Here is a 19,956-nt window from a genome sequence, read left to right as displayed (position 1 = left end):
TGCATCTATTCAAATTTACAGATGGTCAGCCAAAGGGTTTCAATAGCTTCTTTAGCTCTCAATATGGAGAAGATTCCCTTTTCCTACTGAAAAATGTAGCAATGCCATGGCTGGTTCTCTGTACCCTATATACTCATTGCTGTATAGTAGCAGCTGATGCCAATAAAGGCAAGGAGAGAAAACAGTAAAAGAAGAATGCCCTGCAAATATAGATCTGACAGACATTTTGAATTCTGGAAAAAAAAAACAAAAAAACTTCACTTATTCCAAAGTAAGATCAAATGTGATGTCATTTACTTCAGCAAAGAGCTCAAGGTTGAGCCATGCAGTCATGAACCAAAGATTACATGTAGACACAGGTTTTCACAAAGCCCTGACGGGGTTGTGATCCAGCATTCCATTTCCAAATTCTAATCTAAGTTACCTTTTTAAGAACATAAATAAAAAGACCATCTCCTATCTTACTGTGCAATTGTAATGCAGTGAGACTGTTCAAAAAAAGCAGAATATTTAAATAATATATCATTGCTCATTTTTGCAAATGCTGGCAGTGATGCTCCACAAATGGGCTGCCAGCCTGTGTACAAATCAAGAGTTGATAGAGATGCTCCCAAACTAAAACAAACAGACTGAACCTGCTTCACTAAACTGAACCATCCTTTTTCCATTACAGGAATTGGAACTCAAGACAAAACACCCTTAACGAGCAAAATTCTTCAAACATCAACCATTCATTCTCATGTATCTTAATCTTAGAGGAAAAATATTACTGAAATCCAGCTCCTGTCTGATGCACCACTGTATCCCTATAGCATATTCTCCAATGTTTATTTCCAGACATCTTTTAATTGACCTTAGCAAAACATCTCCAGAAACTTCTCTTTGTGGTACTTGCAGAGTCTAGTGAATATGAATTTCAGCATGATGTTTTTCCTAAATTTAACATTACTTAATTTTATTTCATTCTTAATTTCACTGCTTCAGAACACTCAAAGTCATGATTTTTTAGTATTATCTTTGAAGGATGTCCTTGATCTGTTGACTCTTGAGCAGTGAGTCAAAAGTATCAAAAAAATATACATTTCAAAAATTAAATTTTGGGAAGTATGGGATTACAAGCAATGCCAAATAAACACTCATTAGCACACTTGTGAGCAGAGCCCAATCCTGTCAGTTGGGAAATGGTATCAGTTGGCAGCACCTTGTAAAACACACTCTGTAATGTATGCAACCCTATTTCTCTTGAAACAATAGCCAGCTGAATTTGGTTAGCCTGCTTGCCAGCACCTTCCTACCAGGGGGCTTGGGGGTGCAGTGGGGAGGGTGTTATTCAGATGGCTTTTGACAACCAAGCTTCTCACACACACATTGCAAAAGAATCAAAAGCAAAACACCAAGCATCGCATTCGGAGCACAAGCAACGTTTGGCTGCTCATCCAACCCCTCTTCCCACTACATCTCTTCTCCCTGCTGTCAGCAGAAGGATATCCACTGGGCCATTGGGGGTTTGTACAGTTTACATCACTAATGTTCATGAATGGGGAATAAATACATGGGATTCAGGCAATGTGTGACAACCCAAAGCAAAGAGCCTTAAACGGATCACAATTTTGTTGTGGGAAATGTTGTTCAGCTATTGAAAGCTGTCAGTATTTTTGGCAGTCTGGATTTTTAAATATGTTAGTTAACAGAATCCTTGGTGAGCAGAGGAGACAAAGTGTAAGCAGCTGATTTAAACAAAGGCAATTTGAATTAAATTTTCATTCAATAAGTAGGCTGACCATTATTTGTATTTTCCTGATTGTTTTGACAGCTTTGCAAATTCTAAGCATGAGCAAGAAATGCTAACTATGTTTTGATGTTTCCTGGCCCACACACCAGCCTTCCATCTTTTTTACTTTAAAATTTTATCCAGCAGGAAAGTCGCTCATAGGATTAATGTAGTGTCAGCTTCTGGAAAGCTAGTAGCAAAACTGACATAGGAAAGACAAAATCAAATATAAGGAAAAGAGGATGAAAAATGCACTCCAGCATTTCTCTCTCAAACACCAAATGTACAATCTGCAGCAAATCTAAATGGCAGAATCGAGACTTTCGGTAATCAGTAGAATTTTTCCTCTTGCTAAGTTATTCTGAGGAGCATAAGCAAGATTGTAAATGACACTTGCTTCTTTCTAAGAAATAGGCACATCATATTGCACCTTTCAAGTTTTGATACACCTGGACATAAAAGCAGATGGATTCAAGAAAACAGCTTACTTGCTACAAGTGCACACCTGCTCTTCAGAAACTGCCACAAGAATCCTCAACCACAACAGCCACAGAAGAACAAACTTTGTTGTAACATATGATAGAATGAGGCTAAAGCCTTAATTTATGGTGCCAGCACTGCCACAAAATATACTGAAGAATCTCACACAAATTTTAATCTCATTTTAATGGCTCAAGAGATAACTTGTATATCCACATGAATTACAAAATGTTTACACTAATTTTTCAGTTGGGCATTCAAAGGCTTTCAAGAATTGCATGAAGTCAACAGAATATTTTAGTATGGTTCACTCTCCAGAAAAATAACATTCTTCATTTAATTCTACTATCTTTAGAGTCCTTTCATCCACTCTCTTCATACAGAGTGCATTATGCCAATTTTCACATTTCATTGGTTCTTTTTATATAGGCAGGTCTCTTACTGCTTTGGGTTTTTTAGTCCTGATCAGTACTATGTGGTTGCTAGAGAAATGTTTGATTAGTGATTTTTAAAGTTAAGCATCTATTTCCCCAAAGTCTGGGAATATTCAGATCAAAGAGAGCTTTGAATATAGTTTCTACAATCTGAAATTCAGTGTGAAGTTAGATTCAGGAATGTTGTTCAGATCTATCTTTCCTCATTCTTTTGGAATGTTTATATGGAGAGATGTACTGAACAAGATACCACGGAGTACCTAAAATTATAGATCATAAATCAGGGGAATTTTATTATCTGTCCTTTTTGGAAGTGCTGTAAATGAGACAAATATTTCTGCATTTTCATAAGGCATTAAAATTGATTTTCATTTTAACTGTGGGGCACTGCAATTGCAAATAAAGCAGCTTGTCTATAAAAATGACAGTACCTTTTAGCACTTGCTGTTCTTCTTAGAAACTTGTCACAGACAAGCACTAAAACCATTTTCAGTCTAATTTGCGGTAATTCACAGCCCATACACCTGCAACACTGGCTCACAGTATCATGCCAGCAAAACACAAGGTGCCACCAGCAATCACAAACTCACCGAACTCCCCGTCTTTTGAGATGTTCTACAACTTAGCACCCTGGTAGAGAAAACTGTCTGCCTTGTTTTCCCCAGGGATGTGCAAGCATGGAGCACCTGGGAGCGCTGCGTGTGCTCGGGATGGGCAGAGGCAGCCGGCTCCCAGCCAGGGGAGCCCGGGACAGATGTGGCCCTCGGGCCCAGCTGTGCCAACTGACAGCTGCCACAAGAAAGCGCCGCACGGTGGGAATGCCCTGGGCTGCCAGCAGCGCTGGCTCTGCGGGCAAGGAGCCCCTTCCTGAGGCCAGCAGAACCCTGAGCAGGGGCTCCGTCCCGCTCGGGTGTTCGGAAAGGCAGGGGCTGAGCTGCAGCCGGGCGTGGAGGGCAGCGAGCTGCCTGCTCAGCACGGCCCAGAAAGGGAACAGAGCCCAAGGAATCCCTGAGCCAAGCCTTGTCCTGTGGAGCAGCACATCCACTGCTGCAGTAACACAAATCTCCACTGAGCAGGGGAGAACAGCCACGCTTGGTAAAGTGTTCCGGAGCGTGCAGGGAGCCCCAGCACAAGGCTGTGCTTCAGCTGCTTCAGTCGGTGTGACTGACCTGTCTCGCAGTCTCCTTGCAGGGCTGTGAACACTCAGACCCTGCTGGGACCGAGATACTGCTGAGACTCCTAAGGAAAGTTCAAGGTAGAGGACAACAGGATATAAACCAGCCTGCTATCCAAGCAGACACTTTTGCACCAAATGTGTGTTTACCCACACTATGATGTAAATGAAGTTGCTGAGCAACCAGGAATTTGGTCCTATTTTTACTTCTGCATTTAGAGTAGCATCACTAACTCAAGAGTCTACCTTTATATGAAAGTGTATGTTTTCACAAAGGACATCAGATATTTTAAAAGCAATTCCAAGATAAGGCAAAGTCCACTTCCAATCCTTGTCAATATAGAGAGGGGGGAAAAAAATCACGTTAATGGAGATCAGAATCTTTAGTAGTTAGGTGTGTAAACAAGTTTCATGATTTGCACAGGACTTGAAAATATATGTGATCTTTTTGTTAAAACAAAAAGCAATGTTCTAAGCACACACAACTATAGAAACTTCAAAAGCACCTGTGTAGTATTTGAACAGTTACAAGATATGTTTTTTACATTTCATTTGCATTGGCTCTTCATTTAAATCTTTTCCCATAATGATAATGGGTCATATACATAACTATATATTCAGTGAAGTTAAATCAGGAATTGATTTGGCTCCATAATCTTTCAGCTAAGACTGTAAATACCAGACTCCTGTCTGCTCTGTATGAATACAAATGCCCTCAGTGGAGTTCTGCCAGTTTATAGCAGCAGAAAATGAAGGCCAGAGGATCAGTCTTTTCCATAAGTGCAAGGATTTGTTCCCATGCCATCTTCTTCATAAGGTTCTGAATTATCTGGTGGGTACTCTCCATACCAAAATTATTTTCCTTCAGTGGCATTGTGTGTACACAAGTGTATACTAGGATACCTCTGGGCATTAATAGAAATATACCCATAACTGTCTGAGTCAGATTCGCCTGCATATCTTTTCATTTCTTCAGTCTTCATCTCATTCTTCCACAACCATTATCTCAACAAATAATTACTGTTCCCTTCACAGTCATGAGAAGTGAACATTAACCCTGAACATTAGCAATATCCAAGCTTTCACCTCAGCCAGCCAAGGAAAACAACCCTTCAGTTTCCATCCCCAGTGGAAGAACTATTTTACTCCTCATAAAACTCAAAGAGTTCCTAAAACAAATAGTCCCTCCCCATAACTGAGGATCCATCAAGACTGTGGAGAGAAACACTCAGCATCCTTCTGGCAACACCAAAGGCAAGTACAAGTTCCACACAGATAAGCTCACTGATTGATAAGGATGCACATCTCTGCTGCACTTTAGACATCAATGAAATCATTAATACAAAGGGACTGGGGAGATGCATCACACAGCCTTCACCTCCCATGGGTTCACTCAATGTCAGAGATTTTTCAGTTCAAAATCGTTGTCAGTGTGGTAGGGAGAAAGCTGTTCCCTACGGCAGCAGCCCCTAAGTCAATCCCAAGTAGCCCTCCAAATTTCCTGCTCCATGTGAGAGTTTTACCTTTAATTCTTTGGGAAAACAGGAAAAATGTTTAGAAAAGGCCATAAATAGAAAAGATTAACGTCCCCTGCCAACCCCTGCTGAAAATATTAAATATTAAACAGAATACAAGCTACCAAGAGGAAAAGATATATATTATTCAGACTTCAAACCACCTCACAAACACTAAAACAATTCCAGGTAACTAACTCCATGAGCAAGTATAAAATTTAACATGCACATAAAGTATGTTCTTAAAAATGACAACCTAGTAATGGCTAAGAGGAAAATATGCCTCCTCTGTGAAAGGTAATCAAATGAAAGGTACAAGCCAAAAACAACCACAGGGGCAGGCCAATAAAATGTCATGTACAGAAAATGGAGCCTATATTGCCTAATCTTCACTGTGATATTCATGCCTGTTAACAAAGAGTAAAAATCTAACTCATGAGTAGTGTAAATGTAAGTGAATTATTCCCATTTCTCTGTGTAAGATGAATGCCACTAAAGAGTTCCAATTTTGTTGGGTATTCTGCAGCAAAGTGTTTCTTTATATCAAAGGAAACCATATAATGACTATACTGAATGACACTTATGGAGCATAGTAGGCACCCTGAACATTTGGTAAGAATCATCTGCTTATGAGAGAAGGAACTGAATGGCTGGATGTATCCCTAATGTGCAGTGAAAAATTGATAATGAAATGAACAGAAAAGGCACTTAAGAGATTCCAGAGCTGATGTGGCCTGAAGAATATTATAAACCCCTCGACAAGTTTTCTCATCAACTCTACAGGCAATAGGATTCCCACAGGACTGATCTCTAGTTTGTGTGACTCATGCCTTTCTAAAAACCCACACACAAGAAGCACCTAATTCACCATTCCACAAAGCCACAAACGTTCACCTTTATGGCTGATTCTCTGTCTGCAGGATAGCAAACCCTGTACAGAGAGGTCTCTCAGACAGAAGGCTCCTTACTTTATCTTTCCTGTACATACATATGTTAATGAGGTTGTCGCCCTTATTTTTCTGTTGAGGCTTTCGAAGGCTGACCTTGCTATCACTATGCAGCACTTCTCCGTTTTTTTCTCCCAGATTTGTTATGGAGCTCTTCCAGAACTTACTTCTTATCCTTCTGATTTATACACATTGTCTGTACCCTTCAGAAGAAGATGAATTAATAATCAGATCTGTTCAGAAATGTTTAACTTTAAGGTTTCAGTGGAAAACTCCAGTTAGATCTAAACCATTTAATTTAAAATACCTTGGGTCCAACAAAACAGTTTATTGAATTAAAATAAATTCACATTTAAAAAAGTTTCAGAAAACCTAGCAGAATCTGCTACACAGCCAATTACATTTTAAAAAACATTTTAACTACAGCACAGGCATTTTTTTGAGTGTGGGTGTTAAAAAAATTCTCATTACCTTCTAAAAGCAAGGTCCTGTACAAGCCAGTTTTTCTATAGGACATACTTGTAATTTTGTATCAATCTCCTTAAATATCTTCTGTGAGAGCTCTTTCTTTTCTGGTGGTTTATTTTTGGTTGGTTTTTTTTTTTGGAATCTCACTCTTAAATTATATCCCCTAATCAAGGTAAATACCATTCCTCAAAACCTATGCTACTCAGATTTCAGTGGAGCATGATTATGGTTTACAAAAGCACTAATCCAGAAAATCTCCTTTGGAACATCAGAAGACCTTTCTTTGCTTTTATAAATTACTGACAATGAAGCAGCCAACCGGCCACAGAAAATTCATCCACAGCCTTTACACAAATCTATGGTTTGGTGCTCTGTCAGTCTGCTCAGGCAGATAAATTAGCATTTATCATGCTAATCACCCACTTCAGAAATAGCAGAGAGAGGTCAATGACAAACTGTTGGTCAGCAAGGTTTAGTGACTGCAGTTATACCAGAAAACGACCAAAAATACAATGCAGCATTGTGATGTTAAACCAAACCTCAACGGCAAAGCTTCTACAGTTACTGAAAACAAAGGATTCTGAACTCTTCAGAGAAGGAGTACATACTACCTTGTGTCAGAGGTGCACTCTCTCTCTCCCACCCATATAGCTGACTTTTACACAACTCCAGCTGGCTGTATTTCAGTGATGCAGAGTGTAAGCTATAAGCTGTTATTTGGAATCATCTCCTGCAAAAAAACCTAAAATCTGACAGTCTTTCAATGCCAGTTCCTTTAATGGATGAGATTGCTATTTTTTCCTCTGTGTGGAAGGTGGCGGGGGGGGGGGGGGGGTTTGAGCAGTTACTGTTTTAATTTTAGGAGTTGTATCACATCAATTTTGATCAACACAAAAAGTTTGTTGGAAACAGGAATATTTATTTTTTGCAGAACTGAAGTAACTCAAAAGACAGAGAAAAAAAAAATATTCCCAGATTTATTCACTCATATATCTCTATACATTTAAAGAGTTTATAGACTGATTTGTCAGCTGTTAAAAAGCTCTTAATTGCATTACTGAAAGAACGAGGTAAAAGGCAGCTTTAGGACCAGCTTTGTACTACTCAGGAACCAAATCAGTACCAGATATAAGCACAAGTAGCCACGATGTTACTCTGAAATCCACCAGCTTGTTTTGCTCCTATGGAGAAGTCACTCCAGCACACCTATCCTGAGCCAGTGCAGGATCCAAGGCACCTTGACAGAATAATGACAAATCTCAGGGATGCCATTTACTGGCCATCAGATAAGAACACTAAATAAGGGTACAACAAGGAACTACATTCATCCCATGAAAAGGTCATTCCAACAGCCCTGCACACAACACCTTTGACTCAGTCTTCAGCTGGTGCTGATTTGACATTTGTACCACTTTTCTCTTCAGACAACTCTGTAATGGCCTTCAGCTCGGCTTCAGAGAACTTAGGGGTCAGTGCCACATTGTCATAATCAAATTCTGCATCAAGGGAGAATGGTTGAACATCATCGCCCAGTAGCTGTAATGAGGAAAAACAGATACATAAATAATATTGCTGAAGGTGATAACAAGGAAGCTCAAAATATAAACTTATAATTAATATTTAATTAAACTATTTTTTCTGACTCTAACACTCTCAGCTGATTAAGCTCTTTTTAAGTAAAAGAATAAATTCAATTATTCAATTTGACCTAATTTAAGCCATTTAATGTGCCCCATTTGTGCTGTACTGTATCTGAATGAATATCATTAACTAATTTTGCTCAAGGCAAGGAATCTAAAAACCTCCCTTGCACACATCTATTATATTCCTGCCACTTGTAGCAGCAAGGCTGGGGGGATATGGACATGTTATATGCAGCTATGTTAAATTTCAAAGACAAATTCCATATTGTCAAAATTTGGGTTAGTATTACATAAAGCCGCAGCATACATGCATCTGATACTAATGTAACATGCTTCCCAGAACACAGTTTCAGTGAAGGAAAGGCCTGCAATGAGCAAAATGACACCTAATCAATTTTCATACTCCAATAATTTTTTCCACCATCTCAGAGATATGTGAGTTTGCATTTCTTGCATGATGAACATAAGAATCTTACTGCATTTGCCAATATGTGCTTTGTTGACATACTGTATTGCATTTCTGCATTGCTTCTGGTTGAAATATCTTAGAATAAACACTCTGCCTATAAAATAAAACAATGAAAACAAATAACTATGGCAGGCTCCATGCTGATAAGAAACTGCAGGGGGTCATGACAAAAAAGGTTTATGCTAAGCAGTTACACAAAATGAATTCCAGGGCAACACAGGAGACACATCTTCAGTATTAAAACTATGTAGGAATACTCCCTATCCCTTGAGAAGTTAATATAAATTGTCTAGAAATACGTTTCAAAGATTTAAGTACTTCAGCACCAAATCAGCAAAATGTTTAAACACATGCTTATTTTTTCAAGCTTTTGACAAGTCCTCAATGAATCCCGTGACTACTGATGTATATGAAATTAAGAATACACATGTACTTGCTGAAAAGCAGGCAGAACACTCAGCATCCTATGATCACTGCTCAGTTTAGAAGACAAAATCCTGCACAATTTGATGTGACATTTTGGTAAGAAGAAGCATTGACACAGTTAATGCCATCTAGTAAGTCAGAGAATTGGTAGCTGGATTCCTCTCTGGTGGCTGAGTACTTGATAGACATGGCAGAGAGCATCTGGGTAGTATCTACATCCTTTCTTAATAAACTGTAGTTTGCATGAATAATCAGGAAACAGTTTTTCTGGGGTTATATAATTCTATTAATCATCCCTACTGCTCAGTTTTCCAGGGATCTGGCTTACATGCTGGAGCTGCCAAATAATCCTGGATACAGATGAGTAGACCATGGGCATTTATAAATGGAGAAAACTTTGTAGATAGACTTGGTCTAGAAAGCACTATTCATTCTGCACACAAAGATTATCTTGCTTATGTCCAAAGACTACTTCAGCTAAACCATCATTAACTTTTATAAATAGCCCACTTGGAAGATGTTAACAGGAGACAAAGCCTGCACACAAAGTCACATTCCCATTAGAGATAAAGCCAACTCCTTGACCTCCTGAGCATATTCACGTTCATTTCCATCTTTTCCACAACCAGAGCCTTGTAGAATTCCTTGTCAGTAAGATTACCAGCAACTGTGTAACAAATGGTAGCAGCAACCAGGGTTCTACTACCTGTCTTTCATTTGCAGAAATCCAAAGCACTCTTCTAAAATACAATGCAAGGCATGAATATTTTTCAGTTATTTTGGTTGTAACAATATTTTTTACAACCTTGTGCTGGCTTTGGCTGGAGTAGAATTAATTTCCTTCACAGTGGCTGGTATGGGGCTGTGTTTTGGATTTGTGCTGAACACAGGGTTGATAATGCAGAGATGTTTTTGTTATTGCTGAGCAGGGCTCACACAGAGCCAAGGCATTTTCTGCTTTCCACGCTGCCATGGTGGTGAGGGAGCTGGGGGTGCAGGGGAGGAGACACAGCTGGCACAGGTGACCCCAGCTGACCAAAGGGATATTCCACACCCCATGTGTGTGGAATCATCAGTGCATAAAGTGGGAGGAAGAAGGAGAAAAGGGGAGGTTGGAGGGATGTCCTGTGTCTTCCCAAGTGACTGTCACACGTGGTGGGGCCATGCTCTCCTGGAGGTGGCTGAGCACCACCCGTGGGAAGCAATGAATTAACCCCTTTGCTTGTGTGTGGGGCTTTTACTTTCCCTATTAAACTATCTTTATCTCAACCCATGAGTTTTTCAGTTTACCCTTGTGATTCTCTCCCAGTCCTGCTGGTGGAGAGCAAGTGAGTGACTGTGGGGCTTGGTGTCTGCCAGGGTTAAACCATGACACACATCTAAGGTAACTGAGCTAAGAAGAGTTCAAACTACAGTAAACCTTTATAGGGATTTTACAAAAGCAAATCTATTTTCCCCTGCCAACAGAGTCACAGAAAGTATACACACATCCACTCTGACCTTGTCTTGGCATTCATGTCTTTCCAGGAACATTTTATGCAGACACAGCATAATACTGGAAAAACTTTTGTTTACAAAACTTGACCCCACAATGCTAACTGAAATAAGATGCCAAAATAAAACATACCCCACTTCACTCTGTTAACGATTTCTCTGTTACCCACTCATTGCACATTTGAAAAGTTTATTCACACTGCATATTTATCAGTGTGCTTCATCTCTCAAATGAATACTCAAATTAGGGATTCCTTTTTTTCTTCTTCCAAGAAGCCATTGACTTCAAACTTCCATGAAGACAAGCAATCTAAAACTTATAAACTGCAAACTGCAATTTTGTTCTGTGTCAAAAGGAAGACATTTTACGATAGAACACTGAATTCTCTGAGCTGATCAAGTTATTACCTTGTTATTTTTGCCTAAGGAACCGAGAGAAATATGTGAATTTCAGGTGTCTAATTTAACATCTAATTGAAATCTTTTTGAGAGCTCTCTGGGAATTGGCTCCTGCTCTATTAGAAAACTGCCAGTTTGCTTAAGATTGCTTCTGTGATTTACTCTCTGAAGAAAAAAATCACTTTCACTTACAGTTCCTGCATATCCAAATTAAAGGAAGGAAAGAATGTAAGATTCCTATTAACTGAAATATTTCGCTAGAGGTTGTTTTACCAAGTAATATTGTAAATAAAATACCTTGAAGCTGAAATTTTCAGAAGTCTATTAATAATTGGCAACTCAGTTCTTTCATTAATCTGTGAGGAGTTAAACTTAGCTGAACAGTTTGTCTCTGTCCTTCTAAAACTTGTATTTCTATGTAATTATGGCACTCTATGATTCACTTGTTCAAATTATGTAAAGCTTGCACATACACTCACCAGTGATTTTATTGCATGCTCAAGGGAAAACTTACTAGTTCACTAACAATAAATAAAAAAAAAAGAAGTGGGGGGAAGGCATATATGCTATGATCTCATATAAGCCTGGAGTACCTGGGAGAAAAAAAGTTTATTTGAGCTTGGGGCACTGGACTAGAAGTCAATGAATCTTGGCCAATTTTCCACTTCTGCTTCATCATTCTGGACAAGTCATTCAATCTCTGTGTCTTTACTGGCCTCTGAGAAGACATAACTCTTCCATCTTCTTTGACTTAGTCAATCCTGTCTTTAAGTTCTTCTGTGCTCCTGTTGCATTTATGCATATAGCACGTAGCAGAAACAAACCTCAGCTGAGGCCGAGCAGTAAAACTTTAACCAATGGAACTCAGTGGAAGTTGTATTTTAGAGGATAAATGCTGCCATGCCACAGATTAAGATAAAATGAGAGACATGCTAAGGACTTTTTTGAATGCTCAAACTACAGACAAATAAAGGAGAATAGAAGGGCAGATTTCTTCTTTCTTAATCCCAGCCTTACAAAAATTAGGTTTCTAGACTAAGGTAGGCAATTAGCCAAAAATAGCCCAGGCCAAGCTATTCCAAGTGGATGGAAATATATTACATTTTGCAACAAATTCCTACAGCAAGTGGGATTAATCACTTTCTGCAGTTGCTTATTTGTGCCTCTTGGTGACTGGAGGACTAAAACTACATTTAATACTGAAGTTAGGTGAGATGAATACCACTTTGAATGCATGATTGTAGCAAGTGGATGAAAATTATGCAACTGCATTCATGTGTACCCAGAAAAGGAAGAAAGAATTAATTAAGACACAAGGAAACGGGAATTAAGACATACAAATACATAAAGATATTAATAAAAATCCATATCTTACATGGAAAAATATATTAAGTAGAAATAAAGGCGAAAATAAATTTCTGGGTAGGGGAGGGAAATGTTCTGTGCTGATGTACTTCAAAGACATAATGAATGCTGGTTCCATTTGCAGTGGCCTGTGGGAGGTCATGTATGCTTCACTGTTGATACTGAAATCCTGAAATACATTTATGTCTAAAGGGAGGAAAGAAAGATGAAGCAACACTGGTGGACAACACAAATAATTTGCTGTGTCATTCACTAAGCCACTTCCGAACACCTTTTGACAGAAAAACATTTTCAGGGAGACAAGATGTTCTTTAACAATTATCCAGGTTATAAACTGGGTCTTAGCAGAGCTTCTTTTTTTAAACTTTCCCTAGCAATATGTTGAGAGATACACAATTTGCCCTAAAGTGCCTCACAAGTGTTTCCATAGCATAGACATTTCTCATCCGGCTATTTTTCATACAGAATGGTGTTCCATTCTCTAAGAAAACCAATTAGGCAGCCACATTATGTTGCCCTTCCCTAACAGATTTGTTTTGATGGACAGGGAACAGTCTCATTTTAAAGCAGAGATGTCTCCAGGGAAAATCTTTTTTCTCTTTCTAAACTAGTCCTGCCATAAGCAATGCAAGACTTAATTTTCAAGGCAATGACAATTTGACACTGAGGGACTTTAAAATGGACCTGCTCACTCTTGAAGGTTCTAAAAATCAGGCCACAGTTATACTATCTAAATGAAGGCAAAAATATGTTTATAATTTAGGGGAAAGGCTGCCTTCATTTTAAGTAGCCTGGCACCAACCAAATGGTTGTGGAAATTGTCTTTCTTCTTGAAAAATGCAGCAACTCATAGCCAATGTAATAATACTCAGTTTCTTTCATAACCCAAATTTCCCTCAAATGGAAAAGAATTTTGCATGCAGTCGGATCTTTATCTATTTTTCATGAACTATAGTTTAAAAAATCATATGCAGTCCTTTATGAACACTGCAGGCTGCTACAACCCTCCTTCTTCTCTACAGAAGTTATGAAATAAGAAAGTTATAAAGCCTCATTCTAGTTTTTTGGGTGTTATTTTGTGTCCAATGGATATATCTAAAAGCAAAACCTTGAATTATGTCAATCCTTAGGGAAAAGAGTGAGTATTTTTATTCACAGAATGGTAGGTATTAAAGCTTGAAAGGTCATTTTAGAACATCTACTTTTTCCCAAAGCAGACTTGTTCCTTATAGTAAAGAGTTTATTGCAAGGAACTAAACACAACTGAGCCCAGGAAAGGAGGCACCATATGCAGTGCTATAACACCAAACCTTCATTGGTCACGCGTCATTTATAAACTTGATTTAAGCCTCATGGGAGCATCAATAAGCATATGAAGCTATCAAAACTGGCCCACTTTAGCTGGAAGCTAACTTCAGCTTCTATTGCAATGATCAGGCAGGGGAAAAGAGCAGTGAGGAATTCTCTGCAATAGAAACACCCCCAAAGTTAATGCTCACGCTGACTGTTTGGATAGGAAGCTTAATGACTTAAAATAAGCCTGTGAGCAATCCACACCTTCTGTTGCAGTTTGAGAAGAACTGAATTTCTGAAGGAAGACAGCAATTCTAAATTAAAGTCTGCACTGACTGTGTCTGATTAAAAGGCTCAGAGGCCATAAAGCAAACCTCTCCACACCAGACCCTGACAATGCAGTTTCTCAGCAGCATCTTGCTACTAGTCATTTCCAAGTCACCAGATCTTAATTCTGACCACAATACATTCTAAAATCTCTTTTTTTTTAAGTGTCATGTTAAAGGGACCATTCCCTACCTCCCTGCTGCAAAAAATGGCTCCTATATTAAGCCAATCAGTATGCCACAAGATCATGAGATCACTGGAAAATTAAATGGTCCATCATTCTACACAAGCAAGGGTAGCTAAAAGGCTTAGAGGGCAAAGGCTTACTTGAATATTCTGTGAGTTACACAAATTAAATATTAAAAAGCCCACATACCACTTGAAGTATTGAAGTGCACATGTTGAAAATGTAAGATTATATAGCAGCAGTGTGCAAGATAAAATAGTGTTTATTTCAATTCTTAACATATTTAAGAATTCATTATTCATTTAAAAATTAATATGCCTTTTTAACTCACTGCAGTTTCACATACTACATCTACATCCCTCTGTTCTTGTGGAAATAACAGTAGAAGCCAACAGGAAAAATAAAAATACCCCAAACCCCCAAAGTCTGAATGAATACATCTGACCTCATACCTCTTGGGCTTTGCTGTCTGACGGCTGGGGAACTGACCAGGCTCTGAACTTCGGCTGAATAGGCTTGTCAAAGAAGGGTGTACAGCAACTCACTGTCTCTTCCACCTCTCCAGGAAGAACTAATGACCCTGCTGAATAAAAAGGAGTCAACATTAACCTTCCATTTGATGCATAAATTAGCCAAATCCTGCTAAAATCCTTTAGTGCTCAGACATGGGCAGTAGCTTGTTAGTCAGTGTGTGATGCAGTTATTGTTGCATAAGCTATCATTAAAACAGAGCCATGCAGTCCTGAGCTAAAATCTAGGTAGTAATACTGAACTAAGGAAAAATCAAACTTGTCTGAAAACAGAGAGGTAGCTCTTCTTTCCTATGGGTGCTGAATTAAAATCTGGATGCAGATGCTCTGAAACTCAGAGAGCACCTGGTATTACATTCCTTTCTTTCAGAGCAAAGATGAAGGTCCTCAGCAGAGACATCTGCAGTAGAAGTTATAAAACACCTTGTCTGCCACTGATGAGCTGAGCAGGGTCATTCATTTCTCTTTAGCTAGAGCTTCACCACCTGTACATTGGGCATAAAGAATCATTGTAAAGCATCTTAGTATGATTCTCACAGAACATTAAGTAAAAATACCTGGTAGAACTACTAATATTCCCCACTGCAGTGCCAGATGACTCTCTTGTCTAAGGGCATTTCACAGATGTTTGTTTCTACCTGAGCTTTCCAAAAGAGGAACTTGAGAGGACTTCCCCCTATCTGGGATGGAGTGACATGTAACCTTTCCATACAGGCAGGATTTGTTCCACAGTTCACAAATAAACAGCTTTTCTGAATCACTTTTCTTTTGCAAATTTCAGCAAAACATTCATACCAGGACCAGTGGGTTTGCATTCTGTGACAGATCAGAAGGATATGCCTTAGGTTTAGAAATATCTTCTAACATGAATCAATCTCAGCTCTGCCACAGCACAGATGTGTCCATCATGTCTCAGTAATGTTTTTATGAAAGAACTTAAGGGGACCATATGTCTTGCAATTTAGTCAAAGGATTATGTAAATCTACCTACTATTTTTTCAGCTGATACACAAGTTTCTTTACAGTTTTATACTACATTTACATTTATCTTGTAATCTCAGAATAAATTTTCAAAGCACTGCTTAAATGTTACTTAATGGAAGCAACAAGAGAGCACACAGATCCAGGGTGAAACAGATGAAGTGTCTACTTATCTCTACCTGCACAATTTTACCACAGTAGTGGAGTTCCAGACCTCTCATACCCCTGTGAACCTGCATTTGGAAATAAAGATTTCCTAGGTCTCCATAAAAAATCCATGATCAAATTCTTCATTTAGTTTTCTTGTGGGAATAGAGTACTATTTAAAAGCCAGCAGGGCTTCGAATTGGAAAGTAGAATTGGAAAGTAGAATGTTCTTTTAGAAAGAGTTGCATTAATTCCCTTGGGTATTTCATTTCTGGATTTTTGTCTCTTGTTTCATGATAAGTGAGTTTGTTTTCATCCCTATTCTTTCAGTTGCTTATGTCTATCTCCAGCCATGTCAGTGCTTTCAGTCCTTGTTCTCAGCATAGCATCTGTTCTGATTCTGCACCAGTAATAGGAGAAAACTTTCTGAAAAGGACAGCACAGTCCACAGGTATCTAGGCTATGTCTACACATGCTCTGCAGCTGCTTTTTTCATCATTTGGGTCAAAAGTATTTATAGGACAGAAGGAAGATGTGAATGCTCATTTAAAGACAATGGCATCTTCCACTATTGTTTCAAACTTGCAACCTAGCTGTATACCCTTACTAAAGTAAGGGAAGTCTGGACACCAGGAGGTTTTTATCACCTACTGATATAAACACTGATTATTTCTGCACTAAGAGCTTCTCTCCCTCAACAGACCAATCTGCAGAGAGAAGATGAGGAGGAAGCACTGTTATACAACAGCCTGGCAATGGCTCAGAAAGGTAACTCTTTAAGAATTGGGACAACAGAAGGAAATTTATTTTTGCTTTTAGCAAGAAGTGCTTGTCATACTCAGAATGTCAGTTCCACTTTTTAAGGCTTGTTAGTAATGCAAACAATGTTTCAATTTCCCTTCAATCACCCTGTAAGAATGTAATCAACCTTTGTTTGCCAGTAGACATGCCAGAAATGAGCTTTGTCTCTCTCTATCCTGGCTGTGTGACAGCATATGAAAGTCTAATTGGTAAACGCTGCTTTCCCTGATAATGTTTAATAAAGAAACCCCTTCAGAGAGGAAAAATTAGAGAGTTTTGACAGTCGTCCTTCTCAGTGGGAGCACCCAAAGGAACTCCAGGCCATTGTAAGTTCTAGCCAGTACCTCACAGCTTGTTTAAGCTGCTGCTACAGCACTACTGGATGATGATCCTAATTAAGCTGCTAATTATGTTCTCTGTGGAGGTGATTAATTAGCAACAGGAAAACCTTGGATACTGCCAACAGCACCATATATAGAGATAGCTGAACAGGCAGTGATACCAAAAAAACTGAGAAGACATTTTGAAATGCACCTCTCATAACATGAAGAATCAACTCCCTGGATGATATGGCTGACAATTTTACTGAAGTCCAGCATAATTTAATAACAGCATATTTGGAAAGTGAACAATAACCCTCCCTACCACATCCCAGAAAGTGATTACTAAATCTGTCAACACTGCTGAATTGGGAGTTTTTTGCTCATTCTGTACCATAGACATCAATTGTGAGTATAGAAAAAAAATAAACTACTGGCACAAGTCTGCTTTTAACTTTCAAGAGTGAGGAAGTTCAAAGTTTTGTCTATAACTTTACTGTAGCCAAATGATGCCCAGCTATATATACACTGACAGCTATATATACACTGACACAGGTTTTACCACTTTCAGACACTACATTTCACAAAAATGCTGTTGATGGGGAGTTGAGAAGAGAGTGATAACAAAAAAAGCTTAAAAGCTAAATTTTGCAGTCTCCTCTAATTCTCATGCTTCAGGCTGTTAGTCCCAAAGAGCTGCCTAGTGTGAAATCATCTCAAGGCAGTGTTAAATGGATTGCAGAGACTGGAGAAGAAAAACAAGAAAGGGATTCACCAGCTGGGGGGGAGCCCTATACTTTAAAAAATCCACCTCATTTAACTCTGAAACCTCCTTCTCAACAAGATTTTTCTGGATGTAAGGATAGCCTCAAAATATAAATGGAGAGGCCACAGATTATGAAAAATAACAGATGTTGATATAATTTGCCAAAAAATTATTGAAATAATCAATAGTTATGCTTGGCCTCAGCTTCAAAGTAACTGACTCAATCAGGTTCTGCTCAGTGTTACAGACAACTGGGACCTTGAAAAGACAAGTTTGAAGCACTTCAGTGCTCCAAGCTGGATTAGGATGAGACAATTATACCTTGCCTATGAAGCATCACCCACACATTTAATTAGTCCTGTTTTAATTTTCTCTTGCATTTAAACAATAGCACTCAAAATGTCCAGATATTCTTTAACATGTTTGGTACTTTATTCAAATATTACCTATTATTACCAAGATATCCCCCAAACTCTGCATCAAGAAATTTGTAAGCAGTCCTGGAAAGTCCTGTTGCCAAAACATAGGCAGCATCCATCCATCCCTGGAGAAAGCCTGATCATCTCTATTGCTGCCTTAAGCTCCTTACAGTTAGAGATTAAATTCAGGGAGAAAGAGTGATTACAGTACACCGTGCCCATGCTGTCTCTACACGATGCATTAAGGCTGTGGTTTAGGGCAGCAATTTCACTTTGCCAATCATGGTTTATGGTGCCAAAGTCCCACAATGCCAAGCATTGCCCCTGTTTCAAGCTTTCAGCCCAGTGCTGCCAAACAAAAGCAGCTACAATGAATTTGCATACTGGCCAAATCTGTGGGCTGCTTTTCCTACTCCTAAGAAGCAGTCCCATTCATTCACACTTTAAAGGACACTGAACTTTGCCAGCTAAATTGGTAAAAAAACAAAAAAAACCAAAAAAACTTCACTAGAATGACTCTTCCAGGACATCTGCCAAACAGCACTGGTTAGATGGGATGTTTTAACACCTATTTTCTATCGTGCTTCTCATACAGTCAGCTTTAAGCCAGTTGCCCTTAAGTGCGAATATTTACTGTATTAATGTACAGTTGCTAACTCAGCTAACTGATCTGCCCTTTAAAGCTAAGTGAAGCACAGAGATATTGAACTGCTGCCAATAACAAGGAGAGATAAAGGCCTGTTGCAATTACTAGCAAGGTATGGTATTTTTTACTGGGTAAAACAAGCTATGATATTTTTATGATATGATATTTCTATGATATTTTTAAGCTTGTTTTGACAATATGAAGTCTTAAATCAATCATTTGTTCTGATATAAGGTGGCAGCATTTAAAAAGGTCAATAACAGAATGTCTAATTTACCTCACAATTTACCTCATTTATAAACTAACTGTAATTCTACAGAATTAATCTTTCATTAAGGTATTCGCTAGTGATATTATTCTAGATTACCTTAACATTACAAGCAATAGAAGGGACATAATTTTATATTTTAAATTGCATTTTGTTGCTATGGTTTCTACAGGACTAAGATTTTACCTCTCTTACTATGAAGCTATTGAGTGGATTTTGACGTGTAAGACAGCTATCAAACCATAAGTGCTATTTTCTGCACTTAGGAGTCAAGGAGAAATTTTTTAGCCTGACTCAACAACTATCTTCAAAAACCAGGGTTTCCCAGGTATAAATTTGGATGTTGTTCACTTTCCTTGCAGCATTTAGAAGGAACAATTAATTTCTGGTTGGCAGTGTTTCAATGTTATAAAATACAATCTAAAAACCTAATGTTAGTGAGCATTGTTGATACAGTCTCAGTCTTCACTGAGGCATTCTGCCTGAAATGAAACGTGTTTTACCAGGGTTTTCCATATGTGTGTGATTAACATTTACCCTTGGACACACACAAATACACAGAAATAACCCAAAAGATGGAGAAAGGCAAGGTCTGTCACACACTAAGTTTCAGCAGAGCTCTTCTTCCTCACTGTTCTGCTTGGTATTTTAGCATTGGGCTTAATTCTCATCAACCACTTTGTGGCC

General features: G+C 38.6%; 1 protein-coding gene across 1 annotated transcript in view; it reads right to left on the bottom strand.

The window, feature by feature from the left end:
* Positions 1-7,686: 7,686 nt before the first annotated feature.
* Positions 7,687-19,956, bottom strand: part of IFTAP (intraflagellar transport associated protein) — a 39,226-nt gene continuing 26,956 nt past the window's right edge. Inside the window, 3 exon segments of the mRNA XM_036384965.2 lie at positions 7,687-8,204; positions 8,206-8,324; positions 14,844-14,974. Of these exon segments, the coding sequence (XP_036240858.2) occupies positions 8,129-8,204; positions 8,206-8,324; positions 14,844-14,974 (326 nt within the window). The 3' untranslated portion in view covers positions 7,687-8,128.

This window comes from Molothrus ater, chromosome 6 (genome assembly GCF_012460135.2).
Source record: "Molothrus ater isolate BHLD 08-10-18 breed brown headed cowbird chromosome 6, BPBGC_Mater_1.1, whole genome shotgun sequence".
Lineage (NCBI taxonomy): Eukaryota > Metazoa > Chordata > Aves > Passeriformes > Icteridae > Molothrus > Molothrus ater.
The sequence above is the reverse complement of the archived record's forward strand: the minus strand, read 5'-3'. Positions and strand labels throughout refer to the sequence as shown.